The sequence below is a fragment of the Engystomops pustulosus genome, chromosome 8, assembly GCF_040894005.1.
Source record: "Engystomops pustulosus chromosome 8, aEngPut4.maternal, whole genome shotgun sequence".
NCBI lineage: Eukaryota > Metazoa > Chordata > Amphibia > Anura > Leptodactylidae > Engystomops > Engystomops pustulosus.
The window spans coordinates 81,956,266-81,983,425 of NC_092418.1; the positions used below are offsets into that span (position 1 = coordinate 81,956,266).

At 40.2% G+C, this 27,160-nt stretch overlaps 2 protein-coding genes across 3 annotated transcripts in view; one reads left to right on the forward strand and one right to left on the reverse strand.

The window, feature by feature from the left end:
* Positions 1–13,924, forward strand: part of USP40 (ubiquitin specific peptidase 40) — a 35,210-nt gene extending 21,286 nt beyond the window's left edge. For both annotated transcript variants that reach the window (XM_072121482.1, XM_072121483.1), the window contains 11 exons: positions 290–326; positions 1,668–1,735; positions 2,763–2,837; positions 2,939–3,029; positions 4,123–4,217; positions 5,179–5,297; positions 5,835–5,900; positions 5,990–6,200; positions 6,360–6,455; positions 9,249–9,343; positions 11,469–13,924. In XM_072121482.1, coding sequence (XP_071977583.1) covers positions 290–326; positions 1,668–1,735; positions 2,763–2,837; positions 2,939–3,029; positions 4,123–4,217; positions 5,179–5,297; positions 5,835–5,900; positions 5,990–6,200; positions 6,360–6,455; positions 9,249–9,343; positions 11,469–11,553 — 1,038 coding nt within the window. In that variant the 3' untranslated portion in view covers positions 11,554–13,924. The remainder of the gene's footprint in view (positions 1–289; positions 327–1,667; positions 1,736–2,762; positions 2,838–2,938; positions 3,030–4,122; positions 4,218–5,178; positions 5,298–5,834; positions 5,901–5,989; positions 6,201–6,359; positions 6,456–9,248; positions 9,344–11,468) is intronic.
* Positions 13,925–16,966: 3,042 nt separating this feature from the next.
* On the reverse strand, positions 16,967–23,475 carry LOC140075481 (anterior gradient protein 2-like). The gene is made up of 8 exons (XM_072121495.1): positions 23,316–23,475; positions 22,200–22,367; positions 21,960–22,023; positions 20,698–20,750; positions 18,813–18,889; positions 18,311–18,374; positions 18,109–18,192; positions 16,967–17,698 (listed from the first exon to the last, which is right to left on the reverse strand). The coding sequence occupies exons 2-8, from the start codon at positions 22,360–22,362 to the stop codon at positions 17,649–17,651; spliced, it is 555 nt and encodes a 184-aa protein (XP_071977596.1). The 5' UTR covers positions 22,363–22,367; positions 23,316–23,475; the 3' UTR covers positions 16,967–17,648.
* Positions 23,476–27,160: the final 3,685 nt, after the last annotated feature.

Consider the following 27,160-nt stretch of genomic DNA (forward strand, 5'->3'; position numbering starts at 1 on the left):
ATGATTTGTCCCAAGTTGAGTTATCTCATATTGTGTGGATACGAAGGGACAGAGAAAAAAAGTTTTTTTTTTAATGGCTAGACATTAGATTGCAGTATTTAGTATATAAAACTAAGTCAAGTTCTAAGTTTGTTTTTTCAAACTGGTAATGTGCGTTTTTATTATGTTAAAAGAATATAATGTCAAGAATATTAATATTTGAGATTCTCTCAAATGGGGGTGTGCTTTTCAAATGGGGGAGATGACTTGTTCAGTCTTGGGGATCTCCATTGCTTATGTTTTATTTCAGTGCTTGGATCAAATGCTGCAAAAAGCTGGATTACCAGGTAAGACTAAAGAAGTGTAGATTAAAAACTATATGAATTAACAAAAAATATATATGGTATATTTAAAGAGGACTCCTGTTTAGATAACCCTGCCCAGTCAAAATCTGCACCATGTGCGGTATTTGTTACCAAAGTGACAGTCAAAGAGATTTTGGATCAATACCTGGGTTGCACGGGTCATTCTTGTCAGTCAGCGTAGAAATACTGTAGAGAGATTGGGGGAAAATTATTTTGCCATCCACTAGTTTTCTGGTGCAGAAGTTACATAAATATCCCCTTCCCTACCAGTTCACCACAAATATCCCCTTCCCCACTGGGTTTTCCAACCCACACCCAGTTTGGGCATGTGGAGGGAGTGAACTCCCATCCTTGAGATAACTAGCACAAGGGTCCATTTCCACTTACACTGTTACCATATACACATGGAAATGCATGTATGCATTCAAGGATTTTTCACTGAACCCATTCTGGCATATGGACACATACAGATTTGGTTTTCTCTTCCTGGCTTTTTTTTAATGGGCTTTTTCACACTTCAGTTTTTTTCACTGATCTGTGATCGGTTTAGAACCTGTTCTTTTTGTGTTCACTGACAACATTGGATCATTGAAAAATAAACTGAAAAAGCCCCTTGTAAAGAATGATTCAGTAAGGGTGGTGGCACGCATGGCTTTTTTTAGGCCGTTTTTAGTTAGTGTGTTTTCCGATTGTAAAAAACTGCTTAAAATGCCATGTGTTTCACCACCCTTAGGCCGCGGTCACACGTGCCTCTAGGCGTCCGTTTATAACGCAGAGAAACGCATGCGATCGGCTTATCAATCGCATGCATTTCCCTGGAACTGCATGTGCGTTCGGGCCGAGGACCGCCCCCCTGTGCGCTAGCATCGCGTTATGACCTTAGGCATCAGTAAAAAAAAAAAAAATCACTGAAGCCAGGAAGAGAAAACGCTAATGTGAAACCAACCTGTATTTGCCTTTATCCTGCTAATATGTAATTGATTTAATTGAAGCAACCATTTTAGGGTGCAGTCACACACCACGTTTAACGCATGCGTTTAAAAATGCATTGCAACAGCTGAAGAGAGATTTGCCTATTTAAACAGCTGTTAACACTTGCATTTACAAAACGCAAATGTTAAGGCATGCGTTAACACACATGTTAACAAAGACTTATGTTAACGCGATGTTAATGCATACGTTAATGGCTGCGTTTTGTAAACGCAAGTGTTAAGAGCTGTTTAATTAGGCAAATCCCTCTTTAGCTGTTTCAATGCATTTTTAAACGCATGCGTTATAAGCGACGAGTGACTGCACCCTCAAATATAGACAATGTATTATTAGGTGATGCTGGGTGGCACCTGAGAAAGATGGACTGGTGTTATGAAGCTGGAGATCCGCTGACTGAAGAGGTAGGGGCATTGGATGATGCTTCCGTTTAATACGCTGCTGTCATCTCACTTTATTTTCTTCAATCGTATGAATTATTTTTTTTTTTGTGGGGAGTTAACTTCACTTTTGCCAGTGTTTTTTCTGTCTTATTTATTAAACTTTTTTCTTTTGTTATAATAGCATTTGTTTCATTTTTCCAAGCACACGCTTCGAGTTAGGTGTGATCCCTCACTACTCGTGTGTCTTCCATGCTTCCAGAGTACACGCTGTACTTGGAACAGGCTCTCCTCAGCAACATTTTAATAGAACGTTGCTATGTAGAGACTTTATATTCGAAAGTGCCTAGTGAAAAATAATATATAATAATGAAATATATCATATACTTTAGTGGGAAAAATGTTAATATTATGTCATGGGTTTCCAAAACTTTAATACTGTCATGTTGTAAAAACCGAAAAGTTATATTTTCCAAAAAATTCTTGTTTGGATGCTCTCACCTGGGTTGATTGATGTCCCATAGTCCAGAAATATCATCACCTGTGTTAGTGGGAGCAACTGAAGATCTAAAATGATGATCTACTGGTCCTATGGGACATCGGTCAAGCCAGAAGGGGTCAGGCCTGCTTGATTTGTTTCCACCCACGTGACACCTCATAGGTGATTTGGTTACAGTGTTGAGATACTGTGTAATCACTTGATGTTCCAGAATATAGAAGGACATTGTCCGCGATAACTGCTTGGTGACAGTTTGAGGACCTAAATCCTTACGAAAAAGGTTCTCTTAAATGAAACCTCTTAAAAGTGGTTAAAACTGGGGCCAGGCAAAACATAGCTCTTTCACACCAGCACCTATTTAATGTATTTTTTTTAATAATTTTCATCAATTTAGAAATTTTATAGTGGATAGGCAAAATATGTGGCTAAAAAAAACTATATCCAACTTTTTAATTTTGGCCTTGACAGTCCTGACTCCAATGTGTGAAAAGGCAGTCAGAGGGGGCAGGACATCCCTTATAATATATTTATCCTCCTCCTCCTGAATTTTAGGATTCTTCATTGAAGGATTTAAAAATTCGATCTGGGGACATATTTGTTATTACCGAAGGAAGACTTCCACCCAAGGTCAGTGCTATCGGTAAACTTCTATTTCAGATAACTTTGTTACCTCTGACCTATATTGTTGCCAATAATACAATTTATTATATGTATTAATTTCTTCACAGGGCTTCCTAAAATTACCAATATGGCTATACTGTCCCAAGACACAGCAGAACTCTGTAAACCATGTCGCCTCTCATGCAATTGCACTTGAAGGTAGGTTCCTATAAGATTCAAAACTTTTCTTTATTTAGCCTCATTAAGGAGATTTTGTTCTTTGGTTGCATTACTCCACCACTGACAATATCCTTTTTACTGTAGTCTGTTTATGGGGATAAAAGGCTTATAATTTTTCCTTAATAGTTTTGTGTCCAGTGTAAAGTTGCGTGGACTGTACACATGTTCTCCACAGGGGGACAGAAATCCTTATCCATCACAGTTACCCATACTAAATAGACAGGTTACTGTCACATAGTTATAAATAAGAGGATCAAAGCTTAATTCATGAGTATGCTTACAACATGGAGAATACAGATTGAGAAGATTTTTTTCTGTGTGGCGGTAGCTTGCAGAGATGGGGATTTCTCTGCCTTGTCATGTGGTGCACTGCTGAGGCATCATATGATTGATAGCACACCACAGGAAAGAAAAAAACACAAATGTAAAGATAGTATGGATAGAAACTCTTATGTGACCAGTTGTCTATGCCTCATGTAGGGTCCATGCTCTATTACTGCAGCTCAACATAAAAAAAATATCAGTCTTAAAGGAAATCTGCCATTGGGTAGTCAAGTTTTCAACCGAATACACCTATTTGCTGGCCTGCTGTGCTGGACCCTGGGACATATCTTGAATAGTGTGGCAATGGCTTTATTCCGGAGAAAAATAGAGTTATAAGATATGCTAAGGAGCCGGGCGCTCCTGTTTACATCATACATGTGGCCCTGCGCTCTTTTAGCTGCTAATTATGCACACTTAACATTGCCAGCCACTCCTACCCTCTGCCCGAGAGCCAGGGACATCATCTGGCTCTCGAGCTCTCACCCTGTGTGTATGTATGTTGTTGCATACTCTAATGGTTTAAGTATTGGAAATAAAGATTTAGTAAAACAAAAAAAAATGTGTTCACATATATCAGTCACCATCCTATTCTCAACACTGATGGTAAAATTAATGCAAAGATGCTGATTTGGGATTACAAAATTTATGGCAACTCATATATACTTACTCTGGTTTGGGACATCATCTGCCTTTCTGTTCTCATTGGACATTCAGCAAGTTCTTTAGTTCTTTATTTTGCTTTTTAAAGATAATTCCTTACAAGAGGACGTGGAGACTGACCTCTGCTTCGTGTGCCACATAGAGATTTCCAAAGATGCTTCACTACAAGACCTTAAATTCCAGGTATCTATTTATTTAGAACTTAGACTGTTTATACCTATTACATAGGAGAAACCCACCAATAGCGTCTGGACTGGTTATCCATCTGTGTTAGGGTTACTCACGCCTGATGGCAGATGTCTGGAGGATGTAACGTTTCTACCTGAGGTATCATATTTGGAGTTGTGTACAGGCAGTCCACAGGTTACGTACGAGATAGGTTCTTTAGGTTTGTTTTCAAGTTGAATTTGTATGCAAGTCAGAACTTTGGGGCACATTTACTTACCCTACCGGAGAAGTTCCTGAAAGTGCATTGCCCGACGACAATGGACTGTGCCGTGGTTCACTAACTTTGTGCACTCGATATCCTGCTCTGGTCCGCTGGAGTTCACCATCTTCATCCCGGTGTATGTAAGTGCATTGGTTGCGACACAATTTGATTCTTAAATCCTGCGGCCGCTGTGCCCAAAAAATCATATCGTGTGTGCCACAATCCCCTCCTTAAATACCTGTCAAAGCGGCGCAAATCTCGAAAACTTCGGGAAGTCCGACGGAAATGCGATCCGTGGACCCTTAGTAAATAAGCCCCTATGTATTTTATAATTGTTACTCCAGACAAAATGTTTTTGGTGACAATTGGATTTTAAAAATGTTGGATTGTCATAAGAACCAGGATTAACAATAAAGCTTCATTACAGACACATTTAATAACTGTTATAGCTGTTTATTGTTGCCTAAGGCTAAAGTACAGTAAATTACCAACATCCAGAGGTGACTAGGGGTCATCTGTAAGTCAGGTGTAGGGAACCGTCTGTATTTTGGAGGAATCTCTTTTGGCTAAGCTTCAGAATCTAATGTGTATTATCGCTTATGTGCTGAGTTGTTTCAGTTACTATTAAGTTAGCATCTTCCACATTTTACAGAATCAGTTACAAGTTACATACGATTTTTGTTTTTCTTTTCTTTTCTTTTTTCTTCTTTTCAGATTATGACATTAACTGTTTTTGATGCTCATGGTATTCCCTCTCCTGACTTCCTTCGTATCTGGACCCTGGACAACAAACGTTTGGGGAAATTGCTACGGTTAAATCACTTACAAATAAGGTGAATTTATTAAGGCACTTCATGAAGATAGGGGGTTACACTCACAGTAATTATATGGTATCTGTTGAGATCAGGGGGGGACATAATACCACTGCTTTCTAAGGGAATGCACTGGCACCTGTCTTTTCATAAAGACCTATAGCTGGTAGTGGCTTCTGCTGGATCTTTAACAATCAATTTATTCAGGAAGCTTTCAAATGAAACCAATGAAAGCAAGAAAGCTTCAAACCTTATCCTCGTTGTAATGTATCATTATTATCATCAATACAAGTACAGACAGTCCCTGGGTTACATATATGATGGGTTCCTTGGGTTTGTTCTCAAGTTGAATTTGTATGTAACTCAGAATTGAAAAAAAAAAAAATTTGTCCCAGTTGGATTTTCTTAACTTATTGCTATAATGGGACCAAGGATTATCAATAAAGCTTCATTAGACACCTTACAGCTGATCATTGCAGCCTGGGGGCAGAGGGCAATACACATACAATTTTGATTCTTTCTTGATCATAGTAATGCTTTATTCTGTATTTCTTGCAGTGACTACAAACTGGGTATTAACACAACACTTTGTGTGGAGCTGCTACAGATGGAGGAGATTCTAGGGTGAATATTGGCCATGTTTATCATTCATGTAAATTGACATGATTTTAGGAGCAGGTAGCTAATTTTTGGATTTCCTTCTTAAAACTTAGACCTCAGGATATGCTTCTGCGTGTCCAGCTTTCTGTCCCTGGGGAGTGTCGGTACTTCCCTTCTGTAGACATTGCTTGGAATATCTCTCGCGGATGCACAGCCTCTGCTCTGCGTCAGAAGATTGCCAACCATTGCTCTTTACCTGTGGACAAAGTTGAGATTGCAAAGTACTTTCCAGATAAACATGAATGGCTTCCAATATCCAGTTGGGTGAGTATGAATGTTGGGTAATGTCTGCACTCGCATAATTGCAAATATTGATCTGTTTTGACAACACAAATTTTCTTTACAATGAAGTGATCCAAAATGTTGACCCATTTTGTTTTAATTATGATAAAGTAGACTACTTATGGATGTTTGTATTTGCAGACTCAGCATGTTTCGAAGAAAAAGAAGAAAAAGAAAACTGAAAACCTTCAGGGGGCGCCGTATCTCCTGAAAGATGGTGATGTGATTGGCGTCAAGGTAGGTTTTATCTTTTGTATAAGCGGTTTTACTGTGTTGAGAAAATTGTAGAAGTACCGTGCTAGCCAGGAAAAATCAAAAATCTGATGTGAATACTTTTGTGCAAAAGTGCTTAAGGAATGATACCTTTATGGATGTTTGTATCTGCAGACTCAGCATGTTTTTTTCAAAATGATAACATTTTGTCCCACAAAACCACTTGACAAGGTTCTATTTTGCAGCGATGTAGAAGAATTTTTTTCGCAGATTATGACTGAAAGAATTCTTTTATGACAAAATCAAAAAAGAAGAAAAAGTCTAATTGGACCCCACAACGCGGATTTAATCAAACATTGGACTACTACATAGATTGTTTCCGAAATAAAGTGAAATCGGAGTTGTTGGACAGAAATCACAACGTCACGGACAACCTAAGCATAGAAGAAAGGAAAGCCATACAATCAAAGTCCAACAAAGATCTTGTCATCAAACCAGCAGACAAAGCTGGAGCTGTGGTAATAATCAATACAGATTACATTCAGGAAGCAAACAGACAACTTTCTGATGAAAGATACTACACACCGTTGAGGGACGATCCCACTGTGCAATGTACTAGAGAACTTACTGGCTTCGACCCAATATCTGACTCTACTGGACCTAATACCAAACACTCCCAGAATAGGTACACTCTACATGCTACTGAAAATACATAAAGGTGTCAATCCAGGGAGACCAATCATTTCTGTTGTTGGAACTCTAACTGAGGGTATCTCTGGCTGGGTGGAGAACAATTTAAAACCTTTAGTGAAGGAGACACCTAGCTATGTCCAAGACACCACCGACATCCTCCGCAAACTTCCCAACCTGGGTCCACTACCAGATGGCACAATGGATGTTGCATCCCTCTATTCCAACATCCCACATGAAGATGCTATAGCTGCCTGTAAATACTTTCTGCAGAAAAACAACATGGCCACAGAACCTGTCCTACAGCTCATCAGGTTTGTACTGCATCACAATTATTTCTCCTTTGGTGAGGACATTTACCTGCAATGTATGGGAAGTGCCATGGGAAGCAGAATGTCACCACAGTATGCCAACCTGTTCATGGCCTAACTAGAGGAGGAGTTTGTAACAACCTGCGCCACTAAACCTCTAGTATACTTCCGCTATATTGATGACCTGCTTATTATCTGGTCAGGATCTGAGGATGACCTGTTATCTTTCCACAGAAATTTTAACAAATTTCATCCTGCCACAAAACTCTGCCTGGACTACTCTAAATCCAAGGTACATTTCCTGGACACAACCATATACATTAAGGACAATATTATACAAACTACAATTTATAAAAAAAACCCACAGGTCATCCGGCATACCTAAAGTGGAACAGTTTTCATCCAAAACATATCAAGAAATCCATTGTCTATAGCCAAGTTCTGAGATACATCCGGATCTGCTCAGAGAGTGAGGATAGAGAACAACACATCTTGCAACAGGGATATCACCCGCTGATTATAGATACATAGATCCACAGGGCTACAAGGATTCCAAGGAGCAGCCTGCTGGAATACCAACAGAAAGAGGACAAGTGCAGAGGGCCCCTAGTGGTCATGTACAACCCCCAAATGAAGCTTTTGAAGAAAATTGTAGCAGATCTTCAAGCCATTCTTCATAAGGACAACAGGCTAAAGGACATATTACCCCTCCTTGCCTACAAACAGCCACCAAACATGAGGAATCTCATGGTAAGACTGGCACAGACAGGCACTTTTCCCTGCAACAACAAAAGATGCAAGACTTGTGCCCATGTTCTATCATCAAGCACAGTCCACATCCCTAACACACAACAGGAGTATAAAATCCTGGGCACATTCTCCTCTAGATCCTCCAATCTTGTGTACATGATACTGTGCATGAACACTGTCGCAAAAACAGTATATACATTGGGGAGACTCAACAAAAACTTCAGAGCATGATGAATTCTCACAGACACGCCATAAGCGAGGGGATGGATACACCTGTGGGGAAACACTTTTCTGGACCAGGCCACAGCGTGGAGGATTTAAAGGTCCTTATACTGAAAGGATAACAGAGAGGCAAACTTTGGAGATCAAGCTGATGATGCCCTTCCAGTCACTGACTCAAGGCCTCAATATTGCACCTGGGTTTATGGCTCATTACATTGACTTGCTTCAATCCCCACAAGAGACTAACTCCAGACCCCTGCCATCCTAGGCCACCCCCCACCATGGCCCTTCTCTGTGTAACCTAAACTCCTGTTTTAATGTCCCGCCTTATCTTAATTGAGTCTCACCATATATAACTATAGATAACTATAATTATCTTAGTGTAACATCCCTCAAATGTTGTGTTTTTATCTGTATCCATGCCTGAAGAAGGGGCCTGTGTGCCCTGAAAACTGGCACCAAATATAATTTTTCTGGTTCGCCAATAAAGGTATCATTCCTTAAGCACTTTTGTAGTTTTTACACAAAAGTATGTACATCAGATTTTTGATCCGATTTTGCACTTTTACCAAATGTAATAATACCATCGGAAGTTAAACCGTAGAAAGTCGTATAGACCCTCGTTTCTATTATTCCATCTGACCGTGTTATTGCTCCGCAATGTCTTGTTTTGTTTGTATATGTATTCCATGATCTGTAAAATGCTGCAGAAAAAAATATTATACACTAGTTACACTGTCTAGATAGGTGATAAATATAGCACACTTTGCACCAGATCCCTGGAATATTTTAGGGATCATATCTGCCTCTGTGTGTTCACTAGTTTTTATTTTTTTTCCAAAAGAACCTCTTAGTAGATGACAGAGTGGACTTCAGCTCAGAAGCAGATTTTATAGCGAAAGAAAAACAAAGACAGATTGCAGAAGGCAAAAAGAAGAGGTAATATAATTTTTTATGTCACTATGAGATTTAAATACAAAGTGTAAAAGCTACTGCAATAACAAAACAGATTTCTTCTATTCCATGTGGACGTGGCTTAACCCCTTACTGGCGTGTGACGTATTAGAATGTGACACAACGGCTGCAGGTGTAAGGCGAGTGCTCACGGGCTGAGCCCTCTCTATACAAGGCAGATGTTTGCTGCATATTGGCTTGCATCGTCGCTCCTAATGACGTCACAGGGGAGCGGCAATCTGTTACAACCATGCAACCATGACAGCCTTGGGTCATACAAAGACCTGAGATTTGCACATTGTAATAAATGAGCAGAAAAATCACCATATACTGTAGCATGGCAGGATATGGTAGAATCAATCAGACAACTTAGGGTTAAAGTACCTTACTGGGGCTGAAAAGTAGTAAACAGAAAAAAAAAAAGTTAAACAAAAAAACATAAAAATTAAAATTACCCCCCCCCCTTTCCCTAGAAAATAAATCGTAGAAATCCTAAACATGTTTGGTATCGCCGCTTCCCAAAATGTCCGATCTATCAAAATGTAATAACTGTTATTCCTGGCTTCTAACTCTGAGAAAATAGCGCAAATTCCACTTTTTGCAACATTTAATGCAAAATTTAATAAGTGGTCAAAAGGCCATACAGTCCTAAAATTGGTAGCACGGAAAATGTCATCTTCTCTTGCAAAAATTGACACCACTTACAGCTCCGTACACTGAATTACCCCTGTCCCAGAGGCATGAAAGCAAAGAAGCTGAGTCCCCTCCCCTCCTGTAGTAAAACGCTATCTTTTTTTTGTCATTATTCAAATCAATCCCCCACTCATCCTCTACCTCATCTTGTGGCTCCGTCCTCCCTGCTTCTTCTCCCCCACCCTCCTCTACCTCATCTTGTGGGTCCGTCCTCCCTGCTTCTCCTCCCCCACCCCTCCTCTACCTCGTCTTGTGGGTCCGTCCTCCCTGCTTCTTCTCCCCCACCCCTCGTTTACCTTGTCTTGTGGGTCCGTCCTCCCTGCTTCTCCTCCCCCACCCATTGTCTACCTCGTCTTGTCGGGCCGTCCTCCCTGCTTCTCCTCCCCCACCCCTCCTCTACCTCATCTTGTGGCTCCGTCCTCCCTGCTTCTTCTCCCCCCCCCCCTCCTCTACCTCGTCTTGTGGGTCCGTCCTCCCTGCTTCTTCTCCCCCCCCCCCCCTCCTCTACCTCGTCTTGTGGGTCCGTCCTCCCTGCTTCTTCTCCCCCACCCTCCTCTACCTCGTCTTGTGGGTCCGTCCTCCCTGCTTCTTCTCCCCCACCCTCCTCTACCTCGTCTTGTGGGTCCGTCCTCCCTGCTTCTTCTCCCCCACCCCTCGTTTACCTCGTCTTGTGGGTCCGTCCTCCCTGCTTCTTCTCCCCCACCCCTCGTTTACCTCGTCTTGTCGGGCCGTCCTCCCTGCTTCTCCTCCCCCACCCCTCCTCTACCTCATCTTGTGGCTCCGTCCTCCCTGCTTCTTCTCCCCCCCCCCTCCTCTACCTCGTCTTGTGGGTCCGTCCTCCCTGCTTCTTCTCCCCCACCCTCCTCTACCTCGTCTTGTGGGTCCGTCCTCCCTGCTTCTTCTTCCCCACCCTCCTCTACCTCGTCTTGTGGGTCTGTCCTCCCTGCTTCTCCTCCCCCCACCCCTCGTCTACCTCGTCTCTTCAGGCCGTCCTCCCTGCTTCTCCTCCCCCACCCCTCCTCTACCTCATCTTGCGGTTGTTCTCCACTTTCTCTGCTCTGTAGCGGCTAACTCCAATTAGTGAGATGAGGTAGAGGAGGGAGAATGGAGGCTTTATTTGAAGTATGACAAAAAAAAGTGTGTGTTTACCACAGGAGGGACAGGGCTAGTTTGCCTACACGCCCCCTTGGGCCATGAATATGAAAACTAGCATGGAGCCAAATAATGTTTAATATAGTTTATTTCAAAAACCTTAGTCTATGGTTTTTTAATGTTGGGATTATTGAACATTACTCTGTATCTACCACCTGGGCGGAAATGTCTTCTTTATTGTCACCATCTTGTTATATATCGATGCTACAATGTCAGTAATAATTGCTTTCACCTCCGCTTCTTCTCTTCCCTTTCTCTTTCACAGTTCAGCACTTTGCAATGAGAAAGTTCGCCCCATCATGCGGAAGACGGAAGCCTCGCTCTCCATCCGAGTGGGAGTATTCAGATAACAAAGACTTGCTCCAGAGGTTGGAGCATTCAGTCTTGGGATATGGTTTCCACTTTTCTCAGGGATGAGCATATACTGTCACTGGAGCGCAGTGTGATTTGTAGTATCTAGGTCTCTCTCTTCCCCTGGAGGTTATAATCAGGGGCTGGACCATATGTAATTGCTATATAACAGTGCTCGTCACTGACCTCTTCTGCAAACAGTCAGGGACGTCTTTTATTTTTTCTTCTTTGTGGATGTGCCTTCTCTTTTCTCATTATTTCCTGCAAATCTCGTGTTCCGGTTTTTGTCCTGTTGCTGCTGCTCTGGGGTAAAAAGAAAAGCACATTGCTGTATTCCTCTATAATAGCTACACGGGACAATTCCTTACATTTGGGGGTTAAAGGTTTACATTCCACCCCCTCCTCCCCGCCGTCCATTGCTGGGGGAATCTGCTGCTTTACAAAATGAGGGACTGCTGCTCTCGTAAAATGCAATCTTATAATGGATAGAATTTTAAGGGCTTGTTAAGACACATGCAATTTTCAAATACTCGGTGCAGTTCTAGGTAACAGAGTCTTGTAAAATGAGTCCTCGGGTTTTATAAGTCACCAATGGGAATTCCCCTAATGTGCCTTTACCTGTTGTCCCATCCACCATTTATCCCTGACATAATGTCCTATCTATACATGGACACATGGATACATGGAATAGAGATGGCCAAATTTCAGACATTTCTACATGTTTTATTCTCCATTCCCTACGTTACATGTTTTCTTATAAGGTGGCTGTGCAGACCGCCAAAAATTTTGCAAGGTTATTCACAAAATGTAAAAATTAACCATCTGTGTGGAGGAGTTTCACTACCCCTTTTCGGTTTATTATTTCATAACTACAACTTGCATTGGTGCAAAAGTAGAGACTTTTCCAAAATTTTCTAAATTCAATTCCATAACTTTTCCTTTGCATAGAGCGATGTGTATATATACACACCAGTTTGGGGGGCTCAACGCCATCAAGTTATTGTCACGGTGCCACTCAAAAGTAGGAATACTGTACTTCTTTATTTTGTTTTGATTTTTATTTCATACCATGCTTTTTACAAAGACTGTACTTTCTAGTAGGCAAATCAGTATACAGACTCTGTATCAGAAGGGGATGCTGGAATCGCTTTAAAGGGGCATTGATGTTTCATTAAATTCCCTGTGTGAAGATAATTTCCCATAAATGTAGCCATTTTGTCCCATAGAAACGAGATGGCTGTCCTTGGATACGACTACAGCTGCTGGAGGGATTGTACAAAGAAATAAATAGTTCTTGCATATTATCTTGCATATGAAGTTACTGCATGTCTCACAGCCGTCCTGTGGTATTTAACGCTAAATCCAACTGGTCATGTTCCTCAATACTACATGTGTGGCCACCAAGGACATCTATCTAGTTTCATGGCAACATTTATGGAAAATTACCATGACAAAGGTACAATTCTTTTTTTAACAACATCCAATTTAAGAAATGTATGTACATGGCCATGAATTAAATTACATGTGAATTCCCAGATGGGAATAGCCCTTTAACTTGGCACCTGCAGAACTGTGAATGCAGATGAGGATAGCAGTAGGCCAAGATGAATGTAAGCCAACATTGGCTTTTAACTGAAATCGCCACCTATATCAAAGATGGTGTCTGTGTGTCTGCTAATCTACAAAACGGTTTGCTTGATCCGTGGAAACTCAGAATTGATGGATTTGCTAGGCAAATCTAATTCATTGAACAGAGTGCGTTTTTGGTTGATTGACAAATAAAGCCTTCTGCCACAAGCCTTCGTAGCTTATCCACATACAGTAAAAAGGTATAGCTTTGGTTCTTATATATATGGGGGGGACTTATTATACACTGGCGCATAATGGCAAATCCACAGGAGGTGCTGCCAGGCAGTGCTACGACAGGTTCTGCCTGGTGTTGAATTGCGCTGCAGCCTCCGCCAGTTGGCAATAGTTGGGCAGGAGCACCCCAGCCACTGGATACGGCACACTTCACACCACCATGGCCACCCCCCATTATGCCAATTCTTAAAGGTGAAGAATGCTGAAGAATACAGATTGGTGTAACAAGATATGGATTATATTTAATCATTAGGTTGTTCCGCTCTGGATTCATTCCTATTCTAAATGTGGGGACATAACGAAAACCTAATTGATTATTTAAAAAAAAACAAAAAACATAGGACTGTTAAAGCAATAGCAATTTTAGTTTTTTTTTGTTTAAAGAACATCTATACGTATTTGCTGGCGAAAAGGATTATTTCAACAGGAGCAATGCATTGTGTATCTAGGAGGCAACAAACCAACCATTTCACAGGTTTAAGAATAAATATATTCTCTGTGATGTCATGTGCTTGTCATTTTTCGTTGCCCTACGCTAAAGGGGCAGAGCAGTTTTATATAAGGTTTATCATCGTGCAATATACATATATCTCTACATAAGTGTCACCGTAAAATTCCACCCTTGATCCAGAGGAATCAACCTGCATGCTATGCATACAATATTATAATGACTATAATAAAATAGTATGGATTACACTCCCACTAGAAGCAGCTGCAAGTAGTCAACGTTGGTGGGGAATTTAGAGGATTTATAATTGCGCTATAGGTAATGTGCATGCATGGTCGGCTCCAGGTTTCAGTAGGCCCCTGGGTAACAGAGCCTCAGTGGGCCCCTTTGCAGTGAACTCACGTGGCGGCATATTTTATGTAAACCACCCTAACCCCCATGGATTCCTTATGTACAGTTTTATGTGGGCCGCAGCGGCACTTGCCCGGTATGCCCAGCCCTGTGAGCCCACGTGTGGCACCGCACCCTTCAGATGGCAGAAAACTGGTGTTCAAGCCCTGATAAATCTCCACCATTATCTTTTAAATCCATGTTAATCCAGATGATTTGCACAAATGTAGTTGACCCAAAAACTAAATTATGAAACAAAGTGGAGACTAATTTAGTTTTAATTACAAAATGGGGAGTGGTGAAACATTTGTGTTCATTGTATGCAATGGGAATCGTTCATCGTTACCCTGTATTTTAAGCCAGACATTTTCTAATACTGAATGGTCATTATTAAAGGGACTGATGGAAGATAAATCTTGTACAGTTCAAAGAATTGCCGTCATTTAAAATTTTTTTACATAAATGTATAGTTGCTGTGATCAGTCTTTAATGCGCAGAATACATACATAGAGGTTTTGCAGTAGATAACATCTCTCTTGTCAGAGTCTTACAGAAGTTGAAAAACGTAGCTTCTATACACTGCACCTCTCCTGGCCATGGGTGGTGTGTGGTATGGCAATTAAGCTTCATTCATTTCTATAATGTTTAGCTGCAGTACCGACACAAACCATGGTCAGGTGTGGAGCTGTTTTGGGAAGAAAGCAGCCATGATTTTCTTCCTCTGGATAATCCTTTTAATTACATCTATAGGGCTCAGTCCTGATAAAATATTGCTATAAAACTTCTAGAAATCTACTGAAGACATTGAGGCAGATTTATCAAGCTGTCTGAAAGTCAGAATTTTTCTAGTTGCCCATGGCAACCAATCACAGCTCAGATTTCATTTTACCAGTGCTCATGAATATTTTAAAGGGGAGCTGTGATTGGTCGACATTGGGAAACTAGAAATATTCTGACTTTCAGACAGCTTGATAGATCTGCCCCATTCTGTCCTCTGATGCAGCATGTCTGTCTCTTACTCTTGGGGTTTTAGGTGCAAGAAAAGCACCAGTGGATTGGACGCGCTGCCCCAAAGACCAAGGATTCAGATTTGCGGCCTTCTTACTCAACCAGTGGATGCAGCCATGCCATATGCCGGTTGTCCGTATACCTACTAGCCTCACTACCTGAGGTATATACTTGCCAATCTCTTACCCACTGGGATGCTACTTGTATAGGCTTCCTCTATCACTGCAGACAGGTCTGAGCAATGCCAAGAGCCGACAGGGCAAGATTAATAAGAGGTCATGGAAGCTTTTTTTTTTTTCAGGCAAAATTTATTACAAAATGTATTTTCTTCACCTAAACCAGCCATTAACAAAATATTTTTGAATGCCTGCTATTCTTTAAGACTGTCTAGTCAAACTTTACACCACCTATAAGCTGGCTTAGTTTAGGTCAGAACATGCTCCACAGTTTGCCACGTTTTATGTTGCATGTGAAGCCATCTAGACCACAATTTACCACCATAGAGTGAATGGAGCTGTTAACATTGCCGCCACCCTCTATGTACTATGTAAAAAAAAAACCTAACACCCCCTGTGGCTATATATAGCTCATATATTGCATTAAAAATCTGGTATTTTAGCAATGCACAAGGTATGTACTAAAACAACAGGAACCAGTTTGGTAATTTTTCTTGTGTTGCTGCAGCTACAAATTGGTTGAGATCACTTCAAGGGAATCTACCATCACAATTGTGAAAAACCAGAGCACCTTGCTAAACGTGTGATTTCTCCAGTCCTATATTTCCATGCTGTATATATATATACGGCTGGTTGCATACATGTGTGTGAATGCAGCCATAGATCCAAGCAATGGTAATCTTCTTATTTCTTATCTATTGCCTGCTTCCTTCTATATTCTAATTTTATACTTCTGTCAATGAGTCAGATCACCATTTCCCCCACAATGTACTGAAACTTCCTCTGCTGCCATGAGATTAAAGCAGGCGCAGGGTGTGGCTCATTAGCCTAATTTTAAAAGCTGATTTTAGAAGGTAAGGAGGCCATGGATAACAAATATAAGACGGTTACCACAGTGACTGCGCCTGGATCTATGAGTAATGTCCCTGGTTTATCATGCTTTATTTTGATTGTAGATTTCTTTAGATTGGGTTTTGGAAGCAAGCACATTAATTTCCTCCCCCCCCCCCCCCCCCATCCTTTCAGATAGTTGAAAACCTTGGCACAAAATATCTGCCACTTGTGAATATCTTTTTATATTTTGCTCCTGTGAAGTGTTTTTTTTTTTTTCTTTACCTACGTCTGGACCTATAGCAGTGGTGGCGAACCTATGGCACGGGTGCCAGAGGCGGCACTCTGAGCCCTTTCTGTGGGCACCCAGGCCTTCACCCCAGAATGAAGTTCACCAGACAGAACTCAAGAATCTGCCTGCAGAATCTTCCTACACTGATAGATGAATTTGCCCTCCTCCTTTTAACGGTGTTGGTGTCCTTGGGAGGCTGAAGGATTGAAAGTTGTCAATGAACAAAGAGAAATACATTACTGCTTACATTGCTGCGCTGGCACTTTGCAATAAATAAGTGGCTTTTGTTTGAAGTTTGGGCACTCAGGCTCTAAAAGGTTCGCCATCACTGACCTATAGGAACCAAGCATCGAATGACCTCACCTTTTGACAATTTTAAATCTGTACGTTAGAAGTAAACACTATTTGTTTTGGGATAAACATATTTATTTGTTACAAATACATAGTAAATATTTTATATAAAATGTATAAAGTTACAGAGGTGACATGTTAACCCAAATAGAATATGGGCAAAGGGGCAAAGGAAAATTCCTATTTGCCCACCATTCATATTGTTTTCACCGCCTACAGTAGATTACGTGGAAGATGAGGAACACGTAAGGCAATATAATATATTAAATAGTAGAAGAAAAGACCATATTGTTATAAGTGTGACTGTAGTAGTAGTCAATACATCTGATGCCTACCCTGTTACCAGCCCAGTGCTAATGTTGACTAAGTGTATGAATATTGACTAAAGGCTGTGTCCTATGTTTGCACAGTGCAATGTAAAATATAGTCATTTAGCAGAATGTTATAGATTTTTAGCCGAACACAATTGTACAATAAAACATGTAATTTAACCAAAGTTCATAGATTAAAAAGGCAGTGACAGTAGCCAATGTGCAGAGAACTAGTAACAGGTACAAGCTCTAGTAGAGGTAGGAGACAGTAACAGTAGGGAGGACATTGTACTAAAGGGAAAAGGCTAATCTTTGCTGACGTGGGGACGTTTTTGGGAGGCTACTATGGTCGCGGTTCTTGGTGGTGGTCAGTGCATCATGGTCACCTTTGCTGCACTGTAGAATCTCCTTTATGCTTGGATGCTCACAATTCAGTTTTCAGGAGGATTTTGGCTTTCTTCATGTTTGTGATCACTACAGGTTAGAGAAGCATATGGGAATGTGTTAAAAAATCATTTTACATTCATTGACATTACAGGAAGTCACATGCTCATGGCTATATCCACTGGGTAGAAGATCTGGAGAACTCCTACAAAGAACTGCTTCTTCTTGGACCTGAATGGTCACCTATTTACTATTTTGACAGCTGAATTACTCCAGTAATATTAGGTTGGTAGTGCCTTTGTTCTATAAATTAGGTTTGCTGGCGTTGTACCAGCCCCCGCTCCCACATTTAAGGGGTGATCTGCGAAAGATTGTAAAAATCAATTTTTTTTTATAGTATGTTTATGCCTAAAATATTAATTTTTTTCATTCTTGAATAATTGATATTTCAAGTTTGAATATTTATGGAGATAAGGAATGTATAGTCATCTAATACTCACACTCTGGAATATCACCAGCCTCATAAGCATACAGTCTGTTGGAGTATCTTCCTGCAAGGTCAGTCCTGACTGTCATTGATGGATCTGTAATACAGAAAGTAGAAACATCAAGCCACTGAACAGCTTGGAACTTTCTTTTATTCAACCATACAACACAATTTTTTTTTTTTCCATCTGTATCGATTAAATAAACAAAACTTACCCACAAACATGACTCTGGGTACATAGTGTCCATCTGGAGACTGGTTCTCGTCAGCCACAGGGTGCTGTAAAGACAGAGATTGCCATATGATGATGGTTGGGACAAATAAGCAAATTTAGAAAGTCATCTTAATCAAATTCTTTAGGTTACTTTTTATTGTAAAAATTTACTTTTTTGGTCCAACTTATTTTTTTAAATAATTTTTGTAATAAAGGTTCTTTTTATTGTACAAGTAACATGAACCTAGATTCCAAAAGGCTCTTTGGTACACCGATCTTCAAAAACATGAACCACATGGCATCCGGTTCTTACTCTACCCATTATAAAATTTTCAGAATGTGATTAAATATGATGAAGTGGTATCTGATACTTGGGTAAACTCTGTATCCTCGAAATTTTCACCAGAGGGGCAGTTCTGGTACATATCTTTTGCATTTTTCATCTGCAAGTCTACATTGGGCTCTTTATCAGGTATCAATGTAGTGAATGACCAGAAACTCACCACAACATTCAACATTACAAAATCGTCCCGGGCCAACTTCTGGGCCATGTTGTCAGCAGAAAAAGCTTTCTTCAGTTCTGTATGTGGGAAAGATAAATTGTAAGCATTTGTTATATAATCCTCCTAGAGTGAAAGTGCGACGTTTCAGCCCCCATGCTTGAAAATTTGGGTTGATCTACCCTTAAACCAGTGTGCTGCTCCACTTGGATTATTTTTGGTGTTCTATAATCCTCTGTCAGTGATGGCGAACCTTTTAGAGACTGAGTGCCCAAACTACAACCAAAATCCACTTATTTACCGTAAAGTGCCAACTTGGCATTTTAAGCAGTAACTTATTGCTACCTGTTCTTTCACATCTTTCAATTGTATCAACCGTCTGAGGCCACCAATACAGTTGAAAGAAGGAAAAATGCAGACTATCATTGTCGCTTCTCTCCAGGTTCTCTATGTACAGGACGAATGGTGGGTCCAGCAGGATGACCTCCAAAGATATTGCACTTCTTTCAATACTTTCTCACTTTTCAAGCAGTTCCGAACAGTTAATGAAGTGTCGCTGTAAAATAGCACTGAGAGCAACATCTAGGCAAGTTGCTAGGACTACAGGAAGATTTGGTCCTGTTTGGAGAGCTCTGTCCTGGGGTGAAGGCCTGAGTACCCACAGAAAGGGCTTGGAGTGCCACCACTGGCACCCGTGCCATAGGTTCGCCACCACTGCTCTATGTTATATAATGATACCCTGTATAGTCATGTGGATTACGAAAAAGGTTTTATATAGCAGGCAACACAGACAGTAAAGACACTTCAGGGACTTGTATAACTCTCTTGATAACAAGAGTCTGGAATCTTGGATTTTCAACTAATCTTTTCCCCTGATTCTGCCTTTGTAGGAGTCAGGAGTCCCCATACACATTAGATGGATGGCTGGACCAAACAAAATCAATGGCCAGCTTGAGTGCTGCCACTATATACTGAGACAGCTATAAAGCCATCAATAGTAAAGTCCTCTATATCCGTTATACGTAGTAAAGGAAGAATTCCAGGTCCAATTCTTGGGAAGTAAGAGCCCGCCTTACAGAGACTTTGCAAATTAACCCTGCCTTGTAGGCCTATGGAGACTTCTAACGCTCCACTAGGGGGTTATTGGAAAATATGCAAGATGTGGTTGCATGTCTTCAGTACAATATAGGAAACTGGTTTGGTTGAGTGAGAGGCTTTGCCAATTAAGGCCGTCTGGTTGGAGTGTGGAGACTTATAACCATTGACACTCTACTAGTGGATTCTGGAAAAATATGCTAATAAGTATTCTAGGATAAGAAAAAGCAACTCCTCTCTTAATCAAACCAGTTCCCTACACTGTACTGAAGAGATGCAACCACATCATAACAGTGCTTTCTACATTCGGGAATCTGTTCCTTCTAGAAAAGTGTATATATAGTGGTTTGGCAATAATTTTTTTTTTACCAACATTGGACCTGGAATGCTGCTTTTACTAGGATCTTTTAGTAGCATCTTTTTATGTATTTTCTGTACATTTTTTTGCTACCTTGACACCTTCAATAAACTGCTCTTGCTAGATGTGTTATTCATAGGTTTTTTTAATTTAGTACTTCTAAGAGTAGTGTTCTGCTGCTGTGAATAGTGCCTGCATATATTTAATATTCTAAAAATAATTCTCATAGGCATTTTCACTGGTTGAGCAGCAGTATGTACAGCAAAGAGATAAAGCGTACTAAAAGCAAGAAAGTATAATGTAGAAAGTGTAAGTTAAATGAGGAAGTTCAGTCTCTAGAAAGATAAAATTCAATTAAAGAACCATTGTTATTGATTTGATCATTTCTCTCTAGATCAATAACTTTTTCTAGGCCAGCCCTGGAATCAGGTTTACCTTGGCTGAAGGGGCAGTCTTCCAAATGATGAATCACCATAAGAGGTTTCCTTCTGCAAACAAGGAAATACACCAAGTGAATAAGGAGGAAACGCTTATATCATGGGATGTACATAGGCTGTTGATTTAATTTCTAAAATATGAATATCATTTATTTTTCCAAATTTTGCAGTAATAAGTCACTATATAAAGCAAATGAGGAAAAGCTCCTGGACTAAATCCAATGTAGATACAAAAGATGCACGTCCTATATTAAGCATCTAATTTTTCCTTAAAGAGGACTATCCCCATCCAAACATACCTAATGAATCTTCTCCCCGGCCCCTTTCTAGTGCTGCCCATTTCAAAGTCCTGGCATTAATCAAACTTTAGTAATCGGCGCTATAGCATATGACATATAACATACTTGATGTCCGATCGACGACAAGCAGTCCGGCTTATTCATTAGGGGGCCATCCAGGCACTCCTCTTCTCCGCAGGCCGCCACTCCCCCATGCTGTAATCATCACGCTGCGCATGCGCAGTAAGTGCTGAGAGCATGAAGTAGCAGTGCTTGCACTCTGGATGCCACAATCGCCGGCATCTAGTGCATAGGAAAAGAACTGGTGCCCGGGGGAGTGGCGGCCTGTGGAGAAGAGGAGTGCCTGGACAGCTCCCTAATGAATAAGCCCGCCCGTCGATCAGACATCATGTATGTTATGTGTCTTCTGCTATAGCGCCGATTACTGAAGTCTGATTAATGCCACGGCTTTGAAATGGGCAGCATTAGCAAGGGGCCGGGGAGTAGATTCATTAGGTATGTTTGGATGGGGGCACTAATTTGGGGTGACAGGTCCTCTTAAAATGTATTTTCCAGAAAAAGTGTTTTTGACCCTCCCAAATTCCCACTTGTGCCAGTACTTTAATTTTTCAGCATTGCCCAGCTTGTTCAGAATTGCTTGGGGTCAGAAGTCCCACTTAGCCAATCGCTGGTCTCCTCAGATCATGGGATGTCCATTCCTCTTACGTGAAAAGTAGGAATAGAAGGGAGATTGGCCAAATTCTGCACCAACCAAGCAATATCAAGATAACATAGAAATGGCCCAATGTAAAGTTAGAAGAAAAGATACTCCTTAATTGTCATTTTATAGTAAATACAAAATATTGACGAATATGGATATGGCCAGAAAACCTGCAGTCCTCCTTAACTATAGTGCTAGTATGCAAAGATTCTAGTCTAGCAAGTTTCTTGTTTTCTTATAATCCTAATGGTATGTACTTACAATTCCCTACACTTGGCCAAAGCCTCTTCATAGGTCTGGACCCACTGGATGCTGTCTCCCCAGCCTGCAGAAGCAAGATACAATTTGTCATATATGCCGGACTACGAGATCTTGACATTTACTTTTTTTTATAGTCTGCATTGTCTTTCTTATATAACTTTGACATGTAATGATGCATTATTTCTCATTCATAATTAGGCTTATATAACTCCTGATTATCACCTGCTACCCATAACTTACCTCTGGCAAGGGTTTTGGGCTGAGAGGCATCTGTAGGTTCAGGATCAGCTTTGGCTGTGTTGCTGGCCTCAGCTGCTGGCTGCTTTTTTGGTTTCCTTGTCGCTGCCTCTCCCAGGGCCGTGCAGAGGAGAAGGAGGCAACAAACAAACAGGTTGGACTGCATGGTGTCTGTGACAGAAAGAATATTAGTCAGTAATGACCACGTAACAACTGAGCAAATAACATTTTGTGACATGTACAGATGTGCAAACAATACGACAGTCAATATAAAAAGTAAATACATATCCCATCGCTCTTCTATTAATCCTTCATTTCCTTATTTCCTGATTGTCTATTAATCAGTATAGGCTAGCCCAGCTAAGATTACATCTGAATGTATTGATCACAGTACATTTCATAACTTATAACTCCACGTGAGTGTGTACATGAGGGAATTTAGATTATGACTCCCATCATAGACTATATTCTTTATTCAACTCTTTATTCAAGCAAATACATTTGTAGGCATTTTATAAAATCCTGTTTAAACTTTTTAAACCCAAATCTTAAGGACTTTTATACTATTCTGGACTCTTAAAAAAACATTTCAATAGAAATGAGGGTGAAATTAAAATAGCTGCTTCACACTTGTATAGTGGGTACCTATTTGTAGCAAAAAACATTATTGAAACACAATAGAAAGCACCTGTCTTTGACATGTAATGGGGTCTGTCTTTTTGATGCGCCATCAATTTTCCATTTTAATAATGAATCTGTGACAGAGCAGTAAACTAATCACCTAGTAAAAACAAAAATACATAACCAAAAATAGATACCCTAAAGCAAAACTATATAATGTGCAGTAAAGTAAATTCCTTCATTCATATTACAATATTTACTAGGTAGAGTAATTGCTTCCCCTATTGTTGGCTAAACTGTGTAACCAATTAGATGTACATGTTCCTTGATGAATTGCTGCCCTGCAGGTATTCTTCTTCATGGTGTTCTTGTTGACTACATAAATAAAAGCTATATTACATTTAACTACTGCATCGAATGTAATAAGTGCAGAATAGAAGATAAACTACTGCAATGAGCAAGGACTTTTACCTGTATATTGTTCTTGCAGTTACTCACCTGTGGGTCTGGACTTTCTCTGTCAAAGTCAGGAGTGCACCTGGATGATCAGTGCTGTAGCTGCGAGGTGAGGATCTATTTATACTCAGAGGAAAGACGGCTGCCAGAAATCAACGTCAGCTTAAGAACCAGGATGTCCTGATCCCTGCAGTCGACTGACCCAACCCAAAGATCAACTCGAAGAACTGCCCCCATCACACCTTTCCCTTTCTTTAGGTTGCTATTGTTTGCCTAGTTGAGATATGCAGGGGACACACCCGGCCTGGCTCTGTGTCCTGGATGTGTCCTACACTTATTGGCTGATGGGTACAGCGGTAGTAGGATTCATCAGATCCTATCTGATATAGCATCATGACCTTATAATACGAACGTCACCTTTTTTTCAATTAATTTTTGGGTGCTGTATATAATTAAAAAAGTTACAAACTACATACAAATGAGACAATAAAACATAAAAATATAAATATGAGCTTATAAATGATGCACTTCTAGAGAAATGGAGAACACCCTGTCATATGGAGGGTCTACAATCTATAATACAGAAGCGGAAAACAAGTACAATATACCAACTACTTAGCAGGTGAATCCAATGCCATGCAATGTATCTTAATGAATATTAATTGCCCACGTAAAATAAATCATACATAAAAGGTGTTATTAAATGCCAACCGATGAACAGTAAAGTTGGGGAACCTTGTTCTGTGAGGGTAACACCAAAAGGACCTCTTTTATGTTTTGCTATTGGGCCTTTACTATGAGATTTTTGTGATACATTCTCCTTTCTCCTATTTTAAAACAAGTAATTTTTATTGAATATTTTCATTTAAACAAAAACTTACCCTAAACCCTGACCAGCCCCTACAAACTCAAGGACAACATAATGTCATTATAGCATAAGTCATAGAAATACAAGGTGCAGTAATACACAGAGTAGGCATCCAGGATGCAGACAGCAGTTACAGAAAGGCAGTAAAGAGATTATCTATCCATGGTTCCAACACTCCATCAAATTTCCTTTAGGTTTACATTATCAATAATCTTCATTCCCAGCTGAATAGTGTCATTTATTTAAGTTACAAAATTCACAATTGACAGTGAGGGTCTTAGTCATACAGCACTATGATAAAGCATTGGTCCAATTTCCATAGAGATTCCCCTAGGCCCAGGACTCACACAAACGGGAAGCCGATAGCATAATATTATAAACCCTAGAGTACCATGGTCATAACACCCTAGTCAAAAAGCCTTATTCTTAAATCATGAGCATTAAGTGCATCCCTGCCACCCCACAACAGTCATTCTCGCTCAATCCTAACCAGGGGCGTAACTAGGAGAGGCACGGCCACATAGTAAACCTCTGAATGGGGCCCCCTTCCGGATTAAAAATATACATAGTACAATCATATATATTTATACACTCTTAATCACATTTTATCCATTTGCACACACACTGACACACACACATACCCACATATGTAGAGCATATATACATACTACAAACCACTTAACCATGAATAACAACACCAGTATGACAGGCTCCTAACCGTACTAGACGTATTTACCTATCTTGGTAGCTCATAGATTGAAACATATGAGCTCTGGGGGAGAATTGCCGCTGCTTTTATGCCATTTTTGTGACGTACACGCAGTGAAATAATCACAAATTCTTGTGCAGTGCAATGATTTGCAATTACAATGGGGAATACGCCACCTCCAATGGGTATGGATGGGGCATAGAAGGGGGTGGCGGGCGGTGGATTGGGAGGCGCTATGGGGCATGCCCAAGTCCTCCCTGTGTTCTTTTGAAAAACCAGCAAACTTTTGTTTGCTGTTTTTTACACAAAAATAAAAGTTGGACCTGGCGTACTTTTGTATCTCAAAGGATATCGCTTGATGGCTGTTGCTGAAAACTATTGAATGTGTTTTGAGAGTAATTTTTTGCATAGTTTTGAGAATGCATTTGAAACAATAGTATATCTGATTATGTATAGGTAGAATTATTGACCTATTGTATAATACATCATTTAAAGCCACTTCTCTCCCCAATTTCCTTGAATGCAGGTGTATTGGCGGGTGGAGCACAGTGCTGAGTAGTAAGTACAATGATTTTAGGCTCAGGGACCAGGATACAGATAAAGTTCTCAGATAAAACAGTTCTCATAGTGGGAGAGGCCTAATCAGTAGATAACTGCTGAGAATGTGAGAATTGTGGCTAAATAATTATAAGCTTACGTAGCGTTTAATACTGTACGAATAATGCATTCATCTTTTCAGTCCGTTTTAGACCAAATTATCTGACAGATTGACTATACTGATAGCACAGTAAAGACTGAACTTGCTGCATGTTGTGATTAATATGGTCCCTTTCTCATGTAATCCTGAACTGCCCCTTACACAGAAGATGATGTGGCAGATGTGTCAATCAGTGGAAGACACAAATCTGACAAATCACCTACTTTTACCCCACTAAACTACTAGTCCCTTCATGTGGGCTATGTCATATCTTTTGCAGCATTGCCTCGTTTATGAGAAATCTCACCTATAAAGAACCTCCTCCAAAATCATATTAAATGAGATGAACATTTTTTTGTCCTGAATTAAGAAATCGCCTGAGTTAACCACTACAGATCTCCAACAGTGTAGCAGCTCCCCATACTCATGTCAATTCAGGAATATCTCACTGCAATTTAGTGAAAGCTCTCTCCTGTGGGGAGGGTAGAGGGATCAGACAGTCTTATACTTAGACTTATTTATCATTCGAAACTCATAAATCAAGTGCAGAATAAGACTTCCTAATCTAGGGATTTACTGAAACAACTGTAGTCGATCAGTGAATCACAGACTGGCGGCCAGTGTGCTGGAGGACCAACCACAGTGCTGAGGAGAGGACTTCTGGAATTATAGTGAGTCTAAGTTCATATATAAGGCGCACCGGATTATAAGGCGCACCTGATTATAAGGATGAATGGCCAGCAGGTGGCAGATCTTTGCACAGTTCAAGAAAGCTGTTGTCTGTAAGTACGGTCCATATACTGTATAAGGCACACTGGACTATAAGGCGCACCTTTGATTTCTGATAAAATCAAAGGATATTTTGTGCGCCTTATAGTCCGAAAAATACGGCATATCAAACATTATGTAAAATAAGAAGAAAGTTAAAAGGAACACAATACATTATTATAAATTATACAGAAAGTAAGATGGCACACATGCATATATACACCTCCTCTGTAACTACTTTGCTCCAAACAGAGGTAGTCTGGTGGTGGCACTACACCACCAAAAATAACATGGATAGATGAGAAAGGGGAAGTCTGGCACTAGTGAACATAGTAACTCATTTTTAATTTACTATTTAAAACAAGAACGATAATACTTATCCTTACACTACTAAATATCAGTTGTACACTTATTTAATATTCACAAAAGTAATTCATACATTTTTAAAATGTTAAAACACATAAATGTATCAATTTTATTGTTCAACCTTATATGGCACGTCCCAAATAAATGTCCTCCTTATGAATTTATCCTTGAGCATCAATCCTAAATCAGTTTATCGCTTGAAATATTTTAGAAATGTCAGAATCTATGGATTGTCGCGGTATTTGTATTTTCCATTGTTGATGATGGCATGTAACATATTGTTGCTCCGTTCTATAAACACTTGTGTTGACTGTTTCAGTTTTGTGTTTCCATGTATAGTGGTTATAAGTTATACCATTATGATGGAAAACACAACCTTATGCCAATGAGGAAGAAGTAGGAAACTTCAAAACGTGTTTTGCCAGTTTTGCTAATATTTCCTTTTGGAGGATATAGGATTGGCCGATCCACAGTGATAT